Source organism: Hylaeus volcanicus, chromosome 7 (genome assembly GCF_026283585.1).
Source record: "Hylaeus volcanicus isolate JK05 chromosome 7, UHH_iyHylVolc1.0_haploid, whole genome shotgun sequence".
Taxonomy (NCBI): domain Eukaryota; kingdom Metazoa; phylum Arthropoda; class Insecta; order Hymenoptera; family Colletidae; genus Hylaeus; species Hylaeus volcanicus.
In genome coordinates, this window is record NC_071982.1 from 17,655,075 (window position 1) to 17,679,845 (window position 24,771).

The window sequence follows — 24,771 nt, forward strand, 5'->3', positions numbered from 1 at the left end:
TGCAGTTTTCTCAGTCGGTAATGCAGTTTTCTCGGTCGGTAATGCAGATTACTCAGTCGGTAATGCAGTTTTCTCGGTCGGTAATGCAGATTACTCGGTCGGTAATGCAGATTACTCGGTCGGTAATGCAGTTTTCTCGGCCGGTATTGTAGATTGCTCGGTCGGTAATGCAGATTGCTCGGTCGGTAATGCAGATTGCTCGGTCGGTAATGCAGATTACTCGGTCGGTAATGCAGATTACTTGGTCGGTAATGCAGATTGCTCGGTCGGTAATGCAGAGTGCTCGGTCGGTAATGCAATTATTTCATACTTTTCACTGCATTGTCCCATACTTTTAAGCAATTATATCTAGAGCTAGTGCGTATTCATATAAATTGACTAGAAATTATTTCCTACTTTTCACTGCACCTTTTTGGAAGTCGGTTAAATTTTTCTCCCAAAAAATTATTTCATTCGAGAAAGTGATTAATTGATAGTAGAATTTTAATGCAAGTAGATAATAATTGAGACACGAGTAACACGAAAACGATGTTTTATTTATATACAATATTTACAAAGACATGCTGTTGTCGTGTGGCTAATAAATGTGTTCGTACGCTTAAACGTGTACAAGATGGCATAAGCGTGGTGGCTTTAGTCTTTTTTGATTTTCGTTTCTTGCGCGATCCGCGAAGCATTTCGTTGCTTCGCGGCTGTGCCCATTGAAGGATACGTTTCCTTTTCCTTGATCACCGTGGCTCGGGATTATTTGTTTCTTCGTCGTTGTTTCATTCTTAAATGCAACTTTCCTGGATCGCCGCGCTTCTGATTACCGTCTCTGAATATCGTTGTGGCCTCTGGAGACTGTAAAACGTCTGCAAAAAGATGGAGGATTTTGTTACCTTGTAATATATTCATTTGGTCGTTTACAATAGTCCAAAGCTGTAACTCGAAGTTTGATATTTCTCGTATTCATTGCAACCTGTAGAGCCGCGTCAGAATATTCATCTTTCGATCGCTCGAAATTATAGTTTCTATCGAAACAGTTGTTAAATTTATGCCAAGATTTATGCACCACGCAATCCCTTGGTAATAAAATGGCAGAAGCAGCGGCGTAACGCTACTTTACGAGGTGATTTCCCGGCTATTCCGGTTTATCGCTGGGTCATTCCATGCCAAATCGATCACTTTCCGTACTCGAGACGAGGGATTTGAATGAAATTAAAATATGTTACAGTCGACGTGAAATTAGGGAGAGTTTAAGTTATCGTTTTGTTGATTTCAAATGAATTTCGAGTGATAGAAAATGATCTATCTATTTGGCGTGGAAACGTACTATCATCGCTAGCCTCTGTATGAAATTCGATTACTAACGTTTGGCGATGCTCGTGGATAATCTGAATCTTCTACGACGTCGTAAGACATCTCTCGTCCTTCCAATTGACGCGGCCTTCGTGGCAGGGACCCGTAATGTAGAAGCTTTCTATCTGAAAGTTTCACGGGGAGCTTAATGTCAGTCGTATAATCGATTTTTCGGAAAAATTGTGCGATATCGCAAACAGGATACCACGTACAGGGTGTGTGTTGAGAACATATACCAAGTCGAAGGGTCAGGTTTGACTGGGTCGATAACGATTGGATTAGGCATGTCGGGTCGCAAGGGGTTCAAAGTACCGTGTGTTACCTGTGAAATGATTGGTCAAGGCTGTGGTGGGTATAAGATCAGGATTCCCGTCTTCCTCTTCACCTTTGCCAGCGAATGTCGCGATGCTAGGTTGTTGGGGTGGTTTTGGTTTCGCTGGAGTGGCGGCGTGTTTTCGCCAAAGCGCCATCAGCACTCCAGTCACGATTAGCCCCAAACCGGTCGCCGTGCCACCTAGCCCAATCAGGATCGGCGACATGTCCACCGAAGATACCGATTCACCTATAAACGAAATCTCTACCAGTTCTACGTATACATAATTCATTCAACGATGTACGTGGTTGAAATTTAATTTCGTCCTCGTTTCCATTTCCAACCGAAACAACCATACACCCTTCATTTGTTTTTGAGTGTTTTCCTTCGAGTCCCTTTTGTTTCTAAAAGATCTTTTACAAATTCTACTACTTTGTTATTTTTCTATTTCGAGTATCAGATTTACCTATCTACAGAATCGTGATTTTATGTATTTAGACGTCGAGTTGAAAAGAGTTGCAGACACTATTCTGTTTTTGATATTCCCAAGCGTATACTTCCCGTTGAACGTGTTCGATCCCCGTGAGAACATCTGGGAGTCTGTTTCGGATACTCCCATGCGTACGAATCGCTTCGAGATACACGTTGGTTTCTAATTTACTTGTTTGTCGTTCACACTCCCCCAGAGAACGATGTTGGTTGAATTGCGGCGAGACATTTCCCAGGAACCTAATCTACTTCCAATTAGGGTCTTACTTTGGTCTATTGCGAAACTTCTCGGAGGCGGTATTTCCTTGACACCGTTCGATTAACGTGTTTATTAATTCACGCGCGTTGCTATCTCTACGAATTAGGTTCTTAATGGATGTTCAAGGTTCTCAAGTATTTCTTTAATTGCACAGTCTCGATAACTTCATTTGTTCATATTTCGTTTGTCCCGTTCATTGATATTGCTATTGCAATTAAATTTCACTGTCGTAAATTCGAGAAAACGTTATCGACGCGTATTCGTTCGGCTCTCGCCTATTTTAATTTCGTCGCCACTCGGTGCAACTTCAACATTAGTTCCTTCGACGAGGCGTCTTCGTAGCCATGGAAGATTAATGAACGCGGCGAGAAACTCCGAGGCAGAAGAACTGTCGGGAAACTGCGCGCTTCTATCGTGGGAGGGGGGGGGGGGGGAGCAAAAGGAAGAAACGGATGAGAGAAAACAGAATGCATAATAATACCTCATAAATTTGGAGGCTTGTTTCCGGATTCTGTGGAGGTCGACCGTTCCAACGTGTCGACAAAAGCAATGCTGCATTTCCTGTTTAAAGGATTACGCGTTACCCTGACAACTTCAAAAAATCGAAAATATTTGTCTCCGTAGTTCCACCATAATTAATTCGCGAAGGTGTTAACACCTCGAGACGCGCCTTAAATCTTGCGTATGTCGTGACGATTAATAACTGTTTACCACCTCGACTCAACCTGTATATTTTACGGTGATTATATTCTCTTGCGTAAAAAGCAAGGTTTCACGGCAGCCAACGGCGTTGATAACGGTCTACCTTGAGGCGCTTTACTCCGTTTATTTTAATTTGATAACAATCGATACGGAATTAAAATAGCAATTTCGTTCATACGAGCAACAATTAAATTTCCATATACTCGACACCGCGAGAACGTAATCGAACGAGTAATTAAATTTTTCATATCGAATTAAGAAAGACATAATCCAAGGGTTCTTTCTTCCTCGCTTGGGTTATGCATTTTTCGAACAGCGTATTCAGGGGTTGCATAACAACGACTGCAGATGCACGGGAACGATCCACGAAAGGGGGAAAATGGGACCGAGTCCAATTCTCATTTGGCTACTATCCTGCATTTTTTTAAACGTCAAAGAAGAGAGGAGGTTGCGATCGTATAGCCATTAGGAGGTCAGATTCCGAGAGTTTAAAAGCTCTAATTGATTTTAATTATGCGCTCGGAGCTAGCTTCCGTTCGGTAAACAAACGAGAAACGCGTTCACGCATCGAGGTAGTATTTTAATTTGAAATGATGAAAATTGCGGTTTATTCGTGTTTGTTTTCTATAGAAAGCAACCCGATATTTTCAACAAAATGTAATTGTAATCAAAATTTGTTCACGTTTTCCGTTCAACTCGTGTCAGAGGTACTTACGCACCGGTGAACTTGGCTACTCCTTTAAGCGCTACCCCTTCCATGATCACTGGATCGCTGGATCCTTTCATATTGACAGCGTAAAGGGCGACCGTCGTCGGTTTGTGAAGCTCCAGGTCCCAGTAAGGACTCGGCGATTCCAGTCGTTGTTTGTCCACGATCGCGACGAATTTTTGTGGCAATCCGCCATCGTATCCTTCCGTACACGATATCCTTATCCAGGAACCAGTTTGATTGTAGGCCGTGCAGTTTTGAAGCGGGTAAGGCCTGCCTGTAAAAGAGACGCGACTTTCGATCATTTAAACGTTTTAAAAGCCACTTGTGTATCGCACGCTTTGGGACCTGACGTTAATGCGTTTCCAAAATAACCGCGCGTATCCGGTGATTAACGACGACGCGCAAAGTTACGATCGTGTGTGTTTCTGGCGTGTTTATAGATAATATAACCGGGGCGTAAAAGCGTGTCCCTTTTTTGTCAAGAGAACGTACACTCGTATTAAGGGGTAACCTCGTGTACCGTACAAATTTCGCTCGGTACCCGGGAAGGGAAAAAGTGGCGTGGCCACATACACAGCGGCTCGCGTAACTTCATTTCATTGCTCAACGAAAATTGCAACGCGATACTGCACCGTTTCGCGGCGAATGAAATTATGTCCCACGGTCGTCATTATCGACGATGGTGTTACATTAACGAGATCGCTTGTATGCAAATAGGCGGCTGAAAAAGCTTGCGGAAAAGGTGGACAATGTGGTCGGTGTACCTATTCTTTACCATCTCGTTTGTCTTTTTTCCTCCTTTTTTTTTCGTTCCCCTCTGTATAACGCGCGATGCGAATATAATCCTTTGCAGCTAACGCAAATTAGTAGTGCCACGATAAAACAGATTTCGTTCGTTTTTCAAGCCCCTTCTCTTTGAATCCCGCTTTTCATTCTGTTTCAGTACTCTGAAAATTATTTAAAGTATACGAGATTATGCTTTACTTTATCGCTCACACCAATGGGGAATTATTTAGACAATTTCTTTGTGGGGTACTATTTCGATTTCTCCAAAAAAAACACTTTAGTTTCGTTTTCTCTGATATTTTACAAATGTCATATTCGTGTTCCTAATACCGACAAGCACCGTTGCACGTCGAGAGTTAAATTAGACACGGCGAGGAGCAGGGTTTCTGTAAATTTTTTTGTGTTCTCCATCACTTTGAGACGCCTCGTTTCGCAAATTTGCGACTCCGCAGAGTTGTTTGCGCTCGTTTCTCGAACATCTCCACCGTCGCAAGGGGTTTCGGACGGGTTCAAAGGAACGCCCACATCATCCGTCGGCATTTCCGTTTATCGCCTCGCATCCTCGTTTCAATTAGCGAGTTAATTACTCGCGACCAGTTGGTTGACTAAAGCCGCGGCGTGCAACGTTTTGCGTTGGATCCACGCGCCAAGTAGCGACCCTCGGTCCGCAAAAAACCGCTGCCTGGTAATTACATAAGAAATACGTTGCCTCCTCCACCGAAACTAAATTACGTGTCCAATTACCGCAACCGGCGCACACGGGGGAGGTTAAGATCGAATCAAAGGGAAAGTATTGACCAGGGCGAAACGATGATCGCGCTTACTCGACGGGTGCAAAATTAAACCCGTTGATTTCGTCGCTAAAACGGGGCGATTTTATCCGTCGTTCTCGGTCCACGGCGTATTTCAGCAATTCAGCTTTTCCATAAGTTAATAACGTCAAAAAATCCTTTGCAAAGGTTTGATGTCGTGTATGATTTAATAACACAACTAATTACTACACTGCGGATGTTTATGCAGATGCGTATTTTGTATGCAAATGCACATTTTATATGCAAATATGCACGTGTGTGCGGAACTTTGCATGCATGTATGCAAAGTACATGCACCTAGACGAGGGACACATGCAAGTATAAAGAGTATTCGTGGACTGTGCTGATGTCGTAATCGTCATTGGCATGTGTCAAAATGATGTACGGTGTGTAGGTCTATTATATACTGTTCTATTACTCTTTGCATACGGAAGGGAAATGCTTTTTTGCACATCTCGTGTTCGTGAATATACGCAATCTACTAGCAACTACTTACTAATTATATTTTCTTTTTTTTTTTTTTTTAAATAATTCGGTACTACATGTTTTTGCCGACTCATCGTACGAATCTCCCCTTGGGTAAAAACTGATGCGTTTCTGGAAATAAACATTTCATTCGTGCAGCGATGTATAATGCAATTGAGAATTTGCTCGCGTCTGTGTATTCGTTACCGGTGTTGCGAGCGTGATGAAAATGATCGTTTCGAGTACCTGCGTGAAATCTCACAAAATTCTCTTTCGTACAGTAATGCACTGCTAAAGAATGAATCGCTTTTGCAATTGGTACAGTGAACGCCGAGTTCACGAACAACTGTGAAAAAAGTTCGGTGTAAAATGCATATAAAAGCTCGCTAAACCCTAAATTTACGATGGGAAGTAAGATCATAATTTTACGGGTACTTTTTTTATCGCGGAGTAAAGCTTGACTGGTAAAATGGAGCACAGTGGCCAAGCTTTTGGTCGGGATTCGGTCAATACATATACCGTCGAGTCGCTCGTATACTATAATGAACATATTCAATTACAATTTTTATTAAATTCTCGCGAGAGACGCACGCGACACAACTGGAGACAACGCGGGTGTTTTTCATTTCGTCAACTATTACCAGAGAATTTCGGTCACGGTGCTCCTCTTGTGTTCGCGCGCCGCGAATTGGAGCACGGTGCTCGACAACTTTCGCAGCTAAGGAATAATTAAAAAACATCCGAGCGTCTCGTTAATTCGTTCCCACCGCTTCACCGAGTAATGACGACTCTCTTGACGCATGCTTGCACGCGCCACGCTCGCGACTCAGTTTTCTTTTCCTCGAACTTAAATCCCTCCGTGCTGGATGCACACCAGTTTCAAACAATCGACATTTTTCTATCATCATTTTCTTTTTTCAAACTTATCGGAACTGCATTGAAAGAATGACACGCATCGAAAACGGGAGATAACGCTTATCGTGCGGTTGCATACGTAAATGTGGTACGATAAGGTTAAAGGTCGTGGTACGTGACTGGGTTTCCACAAACCTGCTGCGATCACTTGATAGAGACACGGCTGTTTGGATGAACCGACGACGTTCCTCGCCCAACAGCCTAACGTTCCGTAATCCATATCGGATGACGGGGTGTAATTGAGTCTACTCGATGTGCCTTCGTTAGTGTATTTTGTGGACGGAATATCGTTGAGATCTCCGCTGCTATTGAAGGTCCAATGGAAGGTGACGGATGTAGGGTTGGCTTCCACCTCGCAGACCAAACTGATGGTCTCGTGTTTCAAGGCTCCGTGAATCTCTTCGGGAACGTTTAAAGGCGGCGGTGTTGCGTTCTGGTACCTCCAGCCGGCGGAATTTACAACGTGCTTACAAATAGGGGCGACTGTAACATAAACGCAGAACTCGCACGATGTATCCGCAGCATCGCGACGGTGAAACCGTATTCCTATAATTGGCTTGTACGTTCTTTAGTTTTTTACTTTGCTGCTATCGAATGCAACAGCGGGAAGTAGTATAACAACACTCACGGATACTTGAAAAAATTATAAAATTGACCCGTTACATTTGTCGAGGAAATTGCTTGAAACGCGGAGGTGTCGGCACAGGAGGGGGGTTGGGGGGAGAGGTCATATCTTTGTTGGTAACGTAAACTTAGGTTGAAAGTGGTTTACCGAGAAAGTTCCGTAACAGACGTTCCCAGCTTTTACATTTTTCACTTGCAGCGGTGAATTATCCCCTTGACGAAAACGAAGAGTCACGCGATACGTCGTAAAGCATTTCGCGTGGTGGTAAATCTCGCGGGGGTTACGTTGTGCTTGCATTAACACGAAGGAAATAAAAGCACCGATTACCCGTGACGGGCTCGCAGGGAAAATGCACGCGAGTCGAGTTGTATCGTCGAGAGTCCACGTTATTTTTCTTGCCGAACAAGGTAGAGATATACTTACACATAACCTGGAGGTCGACTGCGTTAGATCTAGCTCGACCCTCGGCATTGACGGCCATGCATGTGTAGTTTCCACCAGATTCTCGAGTTATTCTCTGAAGCACCAGAGAGTGGTCCGAGAGTACTATGCCGGCGGTGACGTTGGAATGAAGCTGCTCTTCCTGAATAAACAAAGAGAAAAGATCCTGCATGAAAGAGGTTTCGGTCGAGATTTCAGTAGAGATACGATCGCTTGGGTCTTCGCGGTTCACCTGATCGGCTCAATTGTAAATTTATCGAACCGCACGGTACAGTCTAACGTCGCGTGTAGTTTGACCTACAGTATTTCTGCTCTGAATTGTCTGCAAGAATGTGTTTCGGTCGTGGCAGACTTCGGAAACGTTGACGTGACATCCTTTGACGCGTGTGCGCGCAACGTTGACATTGTTCTAAAGAAGGAGACTTTGTTGTTCTCGTAATCCTGTAAAGCTTGTCTGGAGAGTCGCCGTGATAGTTTTTGATTTTTGAGGTCGCGTGCCTCCGCTTTCGTCAACCTCGGCCAAAGATGAGGTTTTCAACAAAATAGCTTTGGCCGTGGTCTTGCTTGCAGATTGTCGGTGGACGGGTCGGACAAAGAGAATTTACGATGTACGTACATTACTCTACCATCCCTCTGTCTCCTCTTCTCTCGTCAGCTCGTTATTCCACGTACATTTAACGCAAGCGTGTCGCTGTTGTACTCTCGGCGTTACACTTGTCTCTGGCCACCGGTTTACAAATATATACACTCCTGTATGTACACACGCATCTACGAAATATAACGCTCTCGTGTAGACCCTCTGGCGCACGAATTTTCGCGCCTGCTTCACGCCCGTCAACCCCCTTCGTCCCTTTCCTCGCGCAGCCAATATTATAATTTCTCCCTTAACTTTTCGACAAAGGCTTTGCACACAGATTGCGGCACAAGGCGTGTCACGCGAAACGGAGTCCGTGGACGGATGTAAATTTCTGAAACTCGATTATTTCCGTCGGCTCGAGAAGCCCATATTCCCGCGGATGTCTCGCGGCGAGTAGACTACTTGAATATTTCATCGGACTCGCGCTAAAATCACAAGTTGTTAAACCTTTCCTGTCCTCGTACCTCGAACCCCCGACACCGCGCGAACTTTTGGATCGCCTCATCCGATGAATCACGATTCGTCTTGGCAAATTTTCAAATGAATCGTATCGCGACGAGACTATCAAGCCTTGACCTATCGTCCCACCACCGCCTCTGTTGCTGCTAAAGTCTTTTAAAGCCATCATATATATTTCCTCGGGGCAGAATAGTGTTCTTTTAGGTCGTTCCGTTGCTGCATCTTTTGTTATTCAATGTACTTACATCCATTACATCATCCCTGAAGTATTAACATATTCGTACACATTCAACGTGTACAAAGTCAAGCATCCGCAAAGATTACAGCGATCAAATTTCACGTACCTCTCATGAAACTCGAGACCGAGCCGAGACTCTTGAAAGTTTTAGCTGGGACGTGTTCGGTGAACGCCGACCAGGGTAATTCCACTCGAGAAACCGAAGGAAACTTTATTGTGTTTCGAATGAATCTATATTTCGATTTTTTTTTATTGTTTCCCGTACACCGACAAGGACTTTTTAGTTTCTCTTGATCTCGTTGAATGAGACACTTCCAATTTACGAGTAGAGCAAACTGTCGCTTCTTCCACGAACTATTACACTTGTATGCGCGATAAAATTTAACGTTTTTGGTTCTGTTTCCGCGCTATCGTCCTTCCGAGATTTTACTTGCACCGTACAAGTGGATAAACTCCCTCGAAGGAGGGTCGTGAATAGCGATGGAATGAAACAGAGGATGAGGGGTGGCGGTTTCGTCGAATACGCGTGTGTTCCACTACTGGTTGTTTTATGCGAACAGCGAGCGCCGTATCTGTTTCGTTCGATTTCCAGGAGTTTGCTGGAACTTGTACGTGCAATCCGCACGGCACACAGGAATATGCCTCGAGCGTCTCGAAACTACCTCGGATTGGGAAGCAACATGTCTTCATTCACTGTAATAGGCATTCCTATTATTATTACTTGCGCACCCAAAACATGCATACACCGAACACACGATTTCCGTTCACCTGGCATAATAACGAACCTGCCCTAGTTACGTGCAACCTGAAAAAGAAATATTCTCTCTTGGAGTACAATGGCTCTTCTCTTTCTGAAAAGACATCATTTGTTTCGTTTGCTCCGCGAGTGATTTACGTTGCAAATAAATCAGTGTGGATTTATCGGTTATCGAAGCGATAACTTACACGGATTTCTAGAATTTGTTTTTGAACAACATAGAATTGTATATTTAAACGGTGCGTATTTGATATTAATCCAGCAAACATTGGATACCGATAAATTAATTCTGCGATAATTGTGAGTATTGCACGTATCGTTAATATATAATAAAATTCTGCAACTGCACAATACGTAGCATGTAGAATAATGTTAATCGATGAATATGATAATACAATTTTCGTTAATTCTACCAATCCTAATGGTGGTAAAATGGTTCGATAATATATCGAGCGCCTGGCTAGGCAAAATGTTAGTGTATCCTGATTCTCCATAGTATAAACCAGATCATCTAGAATTTCCAATTAGTTGCTGGCAGTAGTGCAGCCATCGAAGATAACGATGGGGTCAGTAGAATATCAAGATATTGGCTGCGTACATCATCGGATATAACCGCTCCTACGTCCAACAGTTGAATACGGATAGTTGAAAATTGAAGGTATTCGTGCTATCGTATTGTGTCAAATCCCTGTAAATTCGGAAAGATCGAGCTACGTATTACTTTTTTCTCGGGTTTCGCGTTAACTTCCCCCGGAGTTTCTCTATTTTTGCATAACGTAACGTGACTACATTAGACGTTAAATATTCGCATTCGCGTCAGAGAGATAATACGTGTTCGCGGCGAGGAAAGAACACATATCCGGTGCTCTGCATTACAAACGGATGGGCAGGGAAAGGGGTTGAGGAGAACGATAACTCCCATTCTCGTAAAATGTCTTTGAACGTGCGTCTCGCCACCAACGCGGTAGTCGTATTCTTATCTGTCGGATTATGCATAAAGGATAGGCAGGTTTTCTTCGTTTTCCGATTTCCACCGGGACGATTCCCCGCAATTCAAAGAAAAAAATTGCAACAAACGCGAACCAATGCTTGAAAAGATAACATGCAACACATTAATATTTTTTAACAGGAACATAACGCGGTAAATGTGTAAAATACGCAAAAATGTACAGCTCAAAATTTGTCTGAATATGAAAATCAGGTGGACTTTTGAAAGTTTTAAAATTGAGCCGGACAACCAAAACGCATTAATTGAAACAAAACGGTAGGATTTCAAAACACGACGTGTTTTAATATGCACATTTGTTCGTCTCGTATCGCGGTGAAACGTACGGTCGCTCTCAGTCCAATTCCCTGAAACTGTCGGATTTTTTGTACGAGGATTGGCATCTTCTAAAAAACGCTTTGCGATTCTGAATATGTACTTTTACGAATTCAAATGCACGAACGATTAAAGAATGATGAATAATGGTTTTTCCATAAATCCATTCCAGCGTACTTTTAACTTCGATGTTCGTTGTCGCGTTCTCTTCTTTCAGCGAGGCTCGATATTATCGTTTTAAAATCCTTGCAAATTGTGAAACAAATATTTGCATAAATGTCTATTAAGGATACATTAGCGAAACGATGTATCGTTTTATAATGTCCTTTTGGATAAGGCAAGAGAGAAACAAAATAACAAAGTGATGATAATGGACTGGTATCCAATTTCTAAGTGCAAAAAGCATGCAAACTCCAAACAAAATAGTAATATCGAGGTTGAACTAAAAAAATGTTCTTCATTTCTTCGAATGATACTTCTAGATTGCATTTTATCGTGCAACGCGTCCTTGGTTATAGAATCACGAGTTGAAAAAATTGATAGAACTGTGTTTACAACTTTCCTTGTTTCGTGGTTCCATGATTTGAGCGTCAAAAGTTCGTGGGAACAGGAACCATAACGTGTGGAGATATAAACCGCATAATGACATTCGACGCATACGTGCTATCGCGATAACGACGAGCATCATACCCCGGGACGCGTAGGTAAATCGGTGGAAGGTCCGACTTGATGTAACGCATCGAACGGATTTAGTTTCAACCGCATGTCACAGCGCGATGTTATCTGCTGTTGATTATGTCACTGGGAAGCACACGTACACGCGTAATGACGCTCGATCTGTGCTCATCTTTCTCCCTTTTCAGTTTGCGCTTGAAAACGATAGCCGTAATTCGAATCCGTGATCGAACGTATCTTGTTTGAGTCCGTGCGCGGAATCCGCGCCATCGGTTTCGATTAATCGACCGTGTCGAAAGTAACGAACGTCACTTTACACCCTCTGGCGTAGTCCTTTAAACTTGTCCCAAGCGTCGACGTGGTTAATCTACCTAATCCATTCGTTATCGGATTGCAGCGATTCCCTGGTCGTGACAAACATTCGTAATTCGCTTCGCGACAGCCTCTCGAGGTGTCGAAATAATAATGGGACTCGCTCGGGATAGATTAAACTCGTCCAAAATCGTTCATTTTGTGTACGACGCGAGAGTCATAGCTGGGGATTGAACGGAGCTAGCGTTTTATTAATTTATTTGTAACGACAGCGGGAACTCGAAGATTCGCGGGACGAAATGTGAGGAATTGTTTCTTCGTTTAAACGTAAGCTCGAATAAGCTTCTACTTTAATATTGCGTCGCTCGAACACAGATGGAAGCGTTTTGTCACTGGCGTTTTGACAGGAATTCCGAAATTCTCAGGACAATGGGAGGGGTGGTGGATACGTGCCGTTCGTTCGGCGGGGAAATTTTCATCGCGTTGACGTTTTTACGGGAGCATTTTTACGGATTGGTAAACCGGCTTTGCCCGCCGATTCGTGGGCAATTCATTGGTTTGGTTTTCGAACGTGTGAGGCGGAGGGACATCGAATGGACGGGAAGTGACAACGGGAGCCCGTAAATTTACAATAATTTCGACAGAGTGCACACGAACGCCCGCTCCCCTCCCCCTCTTCGGTCCCTGGTTCGCGTTCACGTGGACCGAACGCTCCTAGACATTTGAAATTATCCTTGCTCTGCTCGAGAGCTCTCTCCCTTCCGATGAAAACTCTTTTCTTCGAGACTTTTAAATTCCGTTACTTATTCACCGAATTTCCCTTTTACCTTTTTTCCTCCGCGACCCAGCCTTGGATCATATTCCACCGGAAGAAGGCGTCCTATTATTAAAACTTTTTCTCTCTCCTTGTTCGATTTTACCAACTTTCGATTATCCGAGTCCATTCGATCGTAATTCTTGCCATTAATTTCAGCGCGTTAATTAAGAATCGCGCATAACGTTCGTTTGTTGGATGTGAATTCACACAAAGAAAGAAATAACCTGTGAAAATAATTACGATGGATCGATGTTGCAGCGAAAAAGAGAAGATCCAAAACTGGTTATGCTCGAGTAGAAAAACAATTCTCCGAATTTCTCTCGTTATCAGCCCTTGAACCCGACTGGAACGAAACTTTTTCTCGAGTTGTCGAGCTTAACAATTTGAAAGATCTTTTCGCGTAATCTCAGAGATCACGTTACCGCTGTTACAGAAAAGTTGTCATCCCTTTGGAGGGCACGGTTCTTGCAACGGCTAAAAATCGCCGTACTCGTTGTCTAAAAGAATGAATGTCAAGCCGTTCTGCTCGTGTCTGGTACCTTTGTTCCATTTTTCGTGAGCTTTTAGAAACTTTCGAAAGGAAAGTCAATTTGACTGTCCAACGATCTCAGCTAGTTTCATTTCCGTTTCAATATTAGATCGTCCGACAAGTATCGCGGTATATCAATACTTCGTTGTTTATTCAAGACTCGAACGAACATTGCCATGACGACTAATCGATCATGTGTTAGTCGGTAAAAAGTACAATTTCCTACGGTTTCTACAATGTTTTGCCATCTTTGCATTCTACTTTAACGTTGGGCATTGTTCGCGTCACTTTCTCATTAAAGCCAAGCGAGCTTCGTTGTGGCAAGGAAAAGGGGACAAGAAAAGGAAAGACGTGGAAAGTTAGAGAATATCTGGCATTCTGCTTTCACAGGGTTTCAAAGAGCACTAATGGAGAAACCGATGGTGCGCGATGCGTACGATAGGAGATTCTATCGGATATTAGCGTGTGATCTTTTGTTCACATTGTTACCTTTACATTCAACGTGTATTGTAAAATTTTTCGCAATATCGAAATATTTGCCATCGTTTTGTGCCGGAGGGTGTATAGATTTGATGTAGAAACTGGGGCAAGGTTTGTTTGTTTTGTATTACTTTCTGGTGATATAATTTTCCTGTTGACGAGCCGGTTCAAGCACTATACATACTTGTCCCTGTTTTCTAAACGAAACCCTGCATCTCTTTTAACGTAAATCGATTCTTCTGGTCGTTCTATGCATCCAGGTATTAAGGCATGATCATTAAAAATATAATACTTTACGAGTTGTTTCATTTTTTATACGAGGAAATTACTTAATTCAAAGGAGGTATTCAAACGTTCTACCATTGCAGGTTAAACATTTTTTACTCGTTTTACTACATTTTTCCCCACATTTTCAAGTTGCGTAGCAATTATACTCGCGCAATTAGTTTTAATTTCATCTCTTGTGTCATACATATTGCACACGCACCGTTGCGACAAAACAGGAAATTATTTCGTCAAAAGACGGTTTCCTTTGTGGGATTTAAGTTTCATCAATTTTTTTGTACCCGCGCATGGGAACGAGCTTGTCCCAGTTTCCAAAATGATCGCGTATAGTTCGCTCGACTGTGTTTTCCTATTTATTAAATATCCTAATTAGATACAAATCTATTGTTCGAATAAAGTTTCGTCGGTCTCAAAGGTTATGCTTAAGAGAAACGTTGGGTAGAGGCAAGGGGTTTCGTTCGTAGGATTTCGCCGATCCCTTGGGAGAGCTTCGTCCCGATGGAGAAAATGATGGAAAGCATAATCCCCCTTAAGAGGCTTAACTCGACGAGTCTCGAGTGACCGAAGATAACGCTCGAGCTTTCCAGGTGCGAGCCGGGAGTTTTTCGCGAGTCAAGACAAAAAAGATCGGCACGACGACGTTTCCGTGTCGTCTTGGTTCTTCACGGCGCATTACTCACGCTTTAGTCCAATGTTCCTTAAACCAGGGCAAGATTTTCATCTAGATACAGTAGACTATGGGAACACCCGATAGTGTTCCAATATTTCTGAGAGATTCTAAAGATAAAATATAATTACAATTAGCATTCCTCGGATTATTCGTAACACCTAACGAAAAGAACGATAATTAAACTATTTCAGTCGAACCCACCAGGATCAAGCCGTTCTTTTGCTCTTTATTATAGCGCAATTTTCTGAATGCCCGAGACTTTAGAACGCGACATGGTTATTACGTCGGTTTTACGCTCTAGCGCCTTCCTTTTACGAGCACGCAATAAAGTAGACTCTAGAAGGGAATTCGTCTCGGCGTGTCGTCTAATTTCGCACTCGTGTCGATTCATCGAGAAGCTTCTCCGTCGTGTTTCCACACTTTTCTCCGCGTGCTTTCCATTCCGTATGAGCGTGAACACACACGACGCAACCGGATTCGTCGCCGCGGGATTCGAGCTTCTCGAGCTTGGCAGTTTTCGGGTTTCGTTCGTCATTGGGAAGCTAGCGGAAACGAGGGAACGGATGCAGCAATCGGATTGACGTACCTCGTGAAACCACGCCAATTTGTAAGCCTTAGGATTCGCCCTAACGTTGCACTCGAAGTAAACGCCGTCGCCTTCCTTGATGTTCTTCGGATTCAACGACGAGCCCATCTTCAGAGTGGCGATAGGGGCAACTAAAAAAAAAAAAAGGACGTAGTAGAATTTGACGATTTAAAATTACAGATGTGGTTCATAATTGCTTTATTAATGTCCATGGTTAGCACGATCATAAAGCTAAGCGCAAAGTAGTGGATTACCGTTCAACGTTGGAACGCTATTTTCTTCGGAATGGATGTTTTGATTGGATTATTTATATATAAATTCAATGTGAGTAGCAAACACTGGTTTATCATCATGCATGGTCAAGTGTCTAATTGCAAAGTAAAACGGCAAATTGCTATTCGTGGCTTCGATGCATTGTTTATGAACCAAGAGCTCGCAATAATATTCGAACATTAGCGAGGCGTGTTAATGAAATTTACATTTTCAGCCATAGAACGACCTACCGGTGGGAGGAATCGAAACACGAAACTATCGTATTTAATAATAGCACGCACGAATTCACGGGAAACGTTTTATCGTGCATAGTTCATCGCGCTTAGAGAATCGCTATGGAATTTCGCGCGCGTATCGATAATACCACGGCAGATACAGTTAAAATTCATATCCGGAGAAAAATTTAAGTTTGACGAGTAAAAGAGAAACAAATCTTCGTTCGTTATTTTCTCGACAAAAATGTGAAATTGTATTTGACGTTGAAATAAAACTAATCGATTCGAGCGTGTGTTTGCTGTCGACGTTATTTTCGCTAAAAGGAAAAACGATCCTAATTCGGCGTTGATCGTTGTTGCACGAGCCCGGTCGGTCTGTTCAAACATTTTCCTTAGATTTTCGGCGTCTCGTGGACGTCTGAGGGCTTGAGAAATTATTTTTCTTTCGGAAGAAACATCGGGATCGAAAGGGTAACTTTTAATTACCACGGCGATGCTCGGTGTACAAATATTTCTTGGACGAGTGGCGTGTTATTTGACGAGGCAGACTGGAGCAATCGGAAAACTCCCAATGGAAAGAGGACACTCGAAAAATGAAACGACGGAAGCAAACTATTGGGAGAAAGCACCGAGAAAATATTATATTTGTATTTTCGTTTGGACAACAATATACTTCAATCTATATTGACGTGGAATAGCCCAAAGACGTATCGCAGAGACTTGTCCTCTTTCTGGAAGTCAAATTTCTTCCATTTTTTTTTCTTGTAGCAATGTAGAAACCACAAGCGTCGGAGGCTTCTATCGATTCGAAGGATCAGCGGGATTATAAATTACGAGTTGTCGATGCGTCTTATATTTTTCGTAGCGATTTGATCGTGAAATAAATCGTGGATCGGAGCGCGCGGCTACAGGAAGCCGCGCGTTGCATGCATTCATCGTGCGGTATAAACGCATGCATGCGGCAAGGCACAATATGTACTCGAGTGCCGTGGCTCTAGCGGCACGTTCAGATTCGAGGAATACGTGCAGCTGCATATAACTGTGCCACCCTCTATACACCGCTCCTTTAGAGTGTGTACAACCACGCGTTTAAACTTAGAGCTAATCTTGGTCGCGCTAGTCGTGCCCCTTGTGCCGGTACATTCCAGGGGAAAATCGTTTGTGCACGTACTACGCCCGTTTTTGAGGGGTTATTACCCTATCGTGAACTCATATAATCCTATCAGAGCTAACATATAACATATAGCAGCACGATTCGATGTGAGCTAGGAATTTTCGACGATCGAAGATAGATATATCATCAAGTATTCTGTAAAGGAAACGGATACAAACATTTTGTTTCTCGACGAACCCAATTTCATAATTTTTCTCGGAACGTAAACATTGCCAGCTTTTCGAAATTTTTATTTGAATTTGTATAGTATTGCTTTCGGCCAACCTCCGCGTGGGTGATTTGCAGAGGTACGAGCGCGTAGTTTGCACAAAGGCACGTTCACTCTGATCGTCGCTATTGTATTTATCGAGCGTGGAACACGCGCGTTTATAATCGGATTAAAGTTTTCCATTAATTTAGTTCGCATCGCGCATTTTGCGGGCACGTATCGACGAAACGTGTTTGCGCACACGTGTGTCCCTCCGTTTCAAATGCTGGCACGAAATTGCGCTCGCCATAAGGTGATTGTCTCGATAATCTGACGATTAAAGAAAAAAATAACATTTCCATTCACCCAAAAGTCAATCGAAATGTTTTAATCGTTTTAGTCATCTACTTTCTATCTTCTGTTCGCGCGGTATTTCATTTTCGCGTTCGACTCGGTAAAATAAACAGAACGCGTTAAACTAAATGACCCGCGAACAAATATCGCCGATTCGCTTAAATTATGGATCAAGTATACGTATGGTATAATTTTGGTGGAAAATAAAATACACTATGGAATGAATTCCAAACAAGTCCACTGATCGACATTGCACGAGTTACTTGTATAGGTGCGTCCATCCCATTTCGATTTAAGTATTGTTTAAAAATGATAGGTGGACAGTCCCGTTTTGGAATTAATGGTTTTTGCGAGGTCTACTGAAACGATGCAATCTAGACTTTAGAGGAAACTTGGCACGGTGGTTTCGAAAGGACTATGCTAATATCTGGGCTAAGAAAAAGTTTGCCAAGTATCCTATCGTCGGGGCATGTCCGATTACTAGGACACCTAGCCCATTTGGTATCGAACGCTCGGCCAGGTGTTGGACTCGCGTGGTCTGGGAATACCGGGTCCAGCGTGTACAGCTATGTAATAAATGGGCTACGTCGAATCTACGTATCCAGTGGCGTTCAGCACTTACGTTACACGCTGCCGGCGTTCTAGAGTGCACGTGGCGCGTTCAATTACACGCCAACGGGACGGCCTCGGGTTAATTTTCATTACGCGCGCGCCCGCCTTTTACGAAAATTTCCTTGTATCCTGCGTGAACAGGCGAACGTCCTCGTTTAACGGGCTGGCCAATTTGGACGGGAGCAAAAAATGAATTCTACGAGTTTAGCTGACGTTTAATAACACGCCCAATTAAGGGACAAACGAGGCGAATCCGGTGATTCCGCTACGGTGGCAATCTCGAGTCGCTACGGTGTCCTGTGTACCAGCGACGCGTATCGCGAATGCTAGAGATCGCTGTAACGAGATGGTAATGGACGTCGGAACACACTGGACGTAACACCAAGATGGAATGGAACGAGGGAGTTGAATTAGGCGGGAGTGACCATGGCTCTCTTCGAGGTGTCGATCAATCCGTTGATGTACCATCCGAGATTAATGTCGAAGAGGTCATGGTTAAGCAAGTGGCCACCGTCTCGTGGTTTTCGCCGTGAGTACCCTTTTGTGGAAACCGAGAGCCACCACTGCGAGCAATATATTTCTAATGAGATAGGTTGCTTTTTGTTTACAATGAAAAGATTGATTTCGTATTCACGGGTTTGAACAGTTATGTTCTAAATTTTCTTCGCTACTTATCGGCGCTGGTGTTAATTTGGCTTGGTTTGTAAATAACGGAAAAGCATGATGGGATCGTTTGGATCGCGAACTTCGGTTAATATTTGCACCCGTTTTTACGAGCTAAATCTTTTACGCCGACGCGTCGCGACGGTTATTAAAGGGATGCCCTCGATAGGAGGTTCAACAAAATCGATTAAGACTTTTTTTTACAGTTTATTAACACTTTGAAGTATTAAAAGCATATTATTAAAATAAATATTTGGAATTGAATTTGGCGAACCCGTATGTATTCGGCTTTATTCGTCAAATAGAGGATGAAATCCCTTTTAATTAAAAAAAATATGTATCGATTTGATAATATTTAATTAACAATATTTACGTTGATATGAAACAAATGCTCGTTGCAACTGTATTCGTTAAACGTTTGTTTTCAAATAACTCATGTTGATGCAGAAACGAAATATTCGGGACATTTAATTCATGAGATTGTATTCGCAACGTAACCATTGTGAAAAATTAAACTATAACAAATGTACTCTACAACTTTGCGTTTAAATTTCAAGTTATTCCGCGTTGCATACGTCTTTTGTTTACAAAATTAAAAGTTTTCATTGGGAATATATTGTTTTCGATGTGCGATTCATTGTTTCTCGTCGCATTAAAAGAACAGAACACTTATCGAATCAACCGCGCCTGGCATGTTAATAGTTTCACCAACTTTGGATTAAAAGGGGCCGCAGGTAGAACTCTCCATTCCGCGTGGATTGCTGGTCTAAATGTGAGGAACATTGTATTCCCTAGCGTAATCCTCGTTACATTTGGCAACACTTTGGAACAATGTAATTCGAGGTGAAACAGGACGATTTTTGGTCCTTCGCTCCAGATATATTAAAGACACTGTTGAATTGATAACAGCATATAGATTTACAAGTAGTCGATCATAGGGCGATAAAAAGTCTTGGGTATAGCTCGTAATTCCACAATATCGCAATTTAGAGCTCGAAGAAAGTGGGCAAACATTGAATGAAAAGGACCAGTACAGGACCTTTGTCAATATTAGCGCGGAGTCTGGCGTATTCGCTTAAGTATTTTTATTTTATTGCTAGGATCGGACACTGTAAAAGGGTAATATCTAGGAATCTATTTTTTCAACAAATTCACCGTCCACGTGAAAGTTATTTTTGCTCCATCGAATCCTAAAATACCAGTCGTTCGAAGATTCGAGAGTTGATCGCATAGTAGAAATTTCATGAATAAGGAGGTGGGTTATTCCACGAGACATCGCGTGGTAGATTTTAATCCATTTTACGCAACACTGACGGTTTCTTTCCGAAAATTCCTCTATCTACGGCCTCCGATTCCCTCGGCTTCGCTGAATTTTATCGATCGGACATCGGTGATCAGCGACAGAGAGCAAAGACGATGCTTTATTGCAAACGACCGCCACAGGGAGAAGCTTGGCAGCCGAAGTGTAGCCATTATTCGTCCTAACGCCCCACGGAGACCGTGGAGATTCCTTTCGGGTGAATTCAACTCATCAAACTCAATGCCAAATGGAAGGTCTCGATAAAGAGAGCTGCGCAAGAAAAACGGCAAGGGGAAACAATTTGAAGGAAACAGGAGAATAGATGAAACGATCCGACGAAAAGGACGCACGATTTTCAAGAAAATAAAGTACGAATCGCTCGAGTCGTAGATTGATCGATACGTCCAACGAGGGTAGACGAAATTGTTACATGTAGACGATTAATCCAAAGTTCCGAGCTTGGAACTCGACGAATTCCAATATTCGCGGTTGGCACAGTATTTACCCTTCTGGCTCTTGAAACGTAAACAACTCGCAGAACGTCATTGAAGGGAGACTCGAAGAGACATTCTGGCTTGTATGTCGTAGAAGTTTGGAAGCGTGCGATACGTTATTCTGTAAAATTCCGTCGATAACATCATTGTATAATAATATGTAGTCCCTATCCGTACACATTCCTGTATGATGGATAGGATTATACAAAAGTCGTTTCCGGTCGTGGGAGTATTTACACGTAATATCGGAAACATAGAGACAGGAAACTGCCAATTCAACCGAGCGGAAGAAGGAAAGAACAAAAGAGGGAACCGCGAAGGGATGTAGGGATCGAACGAAGGTCTCGTACAATCGGTCTGCGCGAGGAGCTACTTCGCGATATGAATTCTGCAGCGTGTGCCGATGAATCGGTTCGATACGGTCAAGCCGAAATCCTGCTGGTCGGTGGGTTGTCTCATCGCGCGATGAACCCGATTGATATCGGTGCCCCACCGCGAGCTTCATGAAATTTTCGAAAAGGTTCGCCGATGGCACACGCGCTATCCGATCGAGAACGGATACGTGTCCCTGCAGAACGGACGGATTACGTGTCCTGCGGATCCGACAGAATCCCCCTGATCTTTGGAAACATCAAGCGGCTGCCCCGTCGGGATCGCAGATCCTTCGAGCTGATAAAGATGCAATCTTGAACTACTGCGGCCGTCTTTCCGCTGTTAAAAGAGATTTAATATCGGAAGAATTTTTCGCATTGTATCGTGGCTCGAGAAGGAGTTGCAGATAAATTAAAGCATTTTAAAATGTCCATGGAAACTCGAACACGCAGGGGCGGAGGTTGCCACCACGAATGGGATCAAATGTGCCCGTTGATAAAGAGGAGTCCTGTCTCCTGGTAAGACTCCGTCTCTTTGCGGGAGATATCATGTCTGTCGAGACGAAGGATTACGGATCGTCCCGTATGATAGTGTTTCTCAAACTTTCACGTGTACTTTTTCCAGCGAGGGAAAGTTTTGATGAACCTCTCAGAGTGGAATTAAATTATCGTCTTTTGAATCAATTTTTAAATCGAGTTTGCGTTCTGAATATTTTAATATAATTTTCATTGTTTCGTATCGTTTTGAAATTCCTTCAACTTGGTTTTATCGAGCCTCGACGTCAATCGTGTCGTGAATTTTAATTAAATCTAAATCTCACCAGGATCGGAAACCGCCAACATCCGTCGATGTCGCGAAATTGACAGAGTCGAAATTTAGAGTTCTGTCGATCGTGAACAGGGAAGCTTAACGATTCAAGGAAGGCGAATTTCCTCGGTGGTATTTCGCAGGTATCGAATCATCAGAAAGCGGTCAGGGGGAAGGGTGGCGAAACGAAGCCGATATATGCTACGCGAATAATGGGAGTCGATAATGGCTTTTCGACGTACGAAGACAGTACCACGATTTATCGTTTGTAGACAGCGTCCTCGTCCATGACGATGTCAATGTCGAACTTGTTTCGAACGGTCCCTTCAAATCAAACTCAGATCGAATTTAATCCGCTGAATTTTTGAAGCAAGATTTGGTAGATACTTTGTTTCTTTTAGTTGTTCGAAATTATAGTTAGAACGATGACGATTTAAATGGATTTTTGAGCGATTAGTTAAAATACGCGCAAGAACAACGGATCGAAGCAAGGCGATACGGTTGGCTCGGTCGTTGAGATTTAACGTATGGTTGGCACCCCAGGATTACGAGCGCGTCGAGTTAATTCGGGTGATGATAACGAACCTTCCTCGACGACGCTAATAGTCATTCCATGAGCAACGAGGTACCCGTAGCAGCGAGTCCAAATAATAGTCGGAAGCTGGGAGCTGCAGTAGTTATCTCCTGCAATGATCGGACATCTCGGACAGGAACAGAACTCGAATATACATATAGCTGGCATCTACTTGAGAACGATAATGAACGCCGTTCGAACGACGTTCTTAACTCTAGGATGACTTCTGCTGAGTTCGACTCTTGGAGTCATTTCAGAGCTCTCGTGAACTTAAATTTTATCATTATTGTAATTGCGTGCAATTAAATTGAGCTGTAAATAATCTAAAACGGGCCCGGTGTCGTGCGAGATCTCAGAAGTGCTCTCGAAGTTGAACGCTGGATTCTCAAAATTGAAGCAACCGCTGGATAGGTGTCAGCAATATGTTCGCTGAAGCACCGCTATTATTTCGTTCTCCGTCGACCATCGATCCACGTAATCGCGTACGCGAGTCGATTCCACTCTACGAGTCTCAACGATCTCGTTAAAGTTGTTTTTCTTCAGTTTTGTCAAGCTTTCGGCCGCGGCAAGTTCTTGTCTAGTAGGTGGATTATTCGGTCGAGCTACTTTGGTTGTGTTCTCAATACTACGACTCGTAAATCACCGGAATCGTAGGTATTCGCAAATTGGCCACTCGACCGCGATATTGATACTACCAAGTCGCGGCCCGAATAAGCTTGGACCACGAAATTGGCAAGTCCGGGTACCAGATTCTCGATAAATTCTCGATAACGATCCGGTGGGCATCGTTGACGGTCGTGCTTTAATTAACCCTAACCCAGCCAACCAGCGCGTCCATTTTCACTGATGTAAACTATTTATATAGCATTCGCGAAGCTCTAGTTCGCGTCACTGATAGCTGATGTAATCGTGACAATCGAAGTTTCTGCTTTTAGTTAGGAAACCAGACAAACCTGCAACCCGACTAAAATTTTAACCAAACATTTTCCTTGGCTTTTTCTCAATCCTTGTCTTTAATCCCTTGAATTTTTCGTTGACCGAACACAGAACGAACCGAATACGGTAAAATACACGACCGAGTCTCGCGACTATTTGGTTGCCAGAATTCGAATCGGCGCCACGGGTGGTAACCTACAGTTTATCGGTTATTACTAATCCGCCTGCAACGCCGATATAATCGTCGTGTAGTGGAGTGCCCGTTCCCGATCCGCGATTTGGAATATAATTTGTCGGATTTCGTGGTTTTTTTATCGACACGAAAATTTCACCGGAAATTGCGAGAGAAACTAAACTGAAAGCCTTTCCGTTCCGCTGGTACACTAACGAGCGATATTTGCTGTTTTAAGTCCTCTACTCACTCGGCTAATGCATAAGTCAAAATGTGCTTAAAGCGAATTCAATATCATCTGAATATCTCCAGTATTTATGTAGCAAGCTTATGCAGCAATGGTAAATCATTTGGCGGGGTAAACGGAATAAACGCAAACGTATAGCCACGTATTCGCGTAACTCGTTGTGTAGATTCGTAGCCGATGGCTCGCGATAACTTTAACAACGTTGGTTATTAGAATAGATCTCAAAGATTTCGACGCCGGGTAGGTCGAAGTCGCTTCAAGGCTGACGCGCGTAAACGTTGAACGCGAAACACCGAGTTCGGGGAAGAACTTTGCCAAGATGCTAGTATCCCGGCCCAAAAGCTACCTCGGCACTCTTATTACTTGTAAAATAGTGTATCGGATGCCTCGTAAAAACCTCATAAACTTGCTTCCCCCGACGGGAGAACTTCCGGGATTGCATCTGTCAAGTCCTCTTTCTTCATCCGCGGCCAGCACCCAAAAGACGTGGCTGCGTTTTACGGTTTTTACGGGGTTCGTTAACGCTTAACGTTTATTATTAAAGCTTCCTCGTCGTTAAGCTCATCCTTGGAAATTGTATTCCATAATTTCCGTAACACGATTCCAATCTCTTCGGGTGCCTTTCGGGTAGTTTTCCTTGCTCTTTTTCCACGTCGACGAGCAATTAAGCAGACTGCTCTGTGCGCGCCACCGTTCCTCCCTCCTCTCTCTCTCTCTCTCTCTCTCTCTCTCTCTCTCTCTCTCTCTCTCTCTCTCTCTCTCTCT

The 24,771-nt window shown here is 43.2% G+C and overlaps 1 protein-coding gene across 1 annotated transcript in view; it reads right to left on the reverse strand.

Annotated features, from left to right (window-relative positions):
• Positions 1-526: 526 nt before the first annotated feature.
• LOC128879939 (nephrin-like) overlaps positions 527-24,771 on the reverse strand; it is a 116,023-nt gene continuing 91,778 nt past the window's right edge. The window contains exons 9-15 of the mRNA XM_054129515.1: positions 15,627-15,757; positions 7,843-8,002; positions 6,930-7,277; positions 3,824-4,090; positions 1,664-1,903; positions 1,354-1,466; positions 527-854 (exon numbers count right to left, since the gene is read on the reverse strand). Coding sequence (XP_053985490.1) covers positions 774-854; positions 1,354-1,466; positions 1,664-1,903; positions 3,824-4,090; positions 6,930-7,277; positions 7,843-8,002; positions 15,627-15,757 — 1,340 coding nt within the window. The 3' untranslated portion in view covers positions 527-773. The remainder of the gene's footprint in view (positions 855-1,353; positions 1,467-1,663; positions 1,904-3,823; positions 4,091-6,929; positions 7,278-7,842; positions 8,003-15,626; positions 15,758-24,771) is intronic.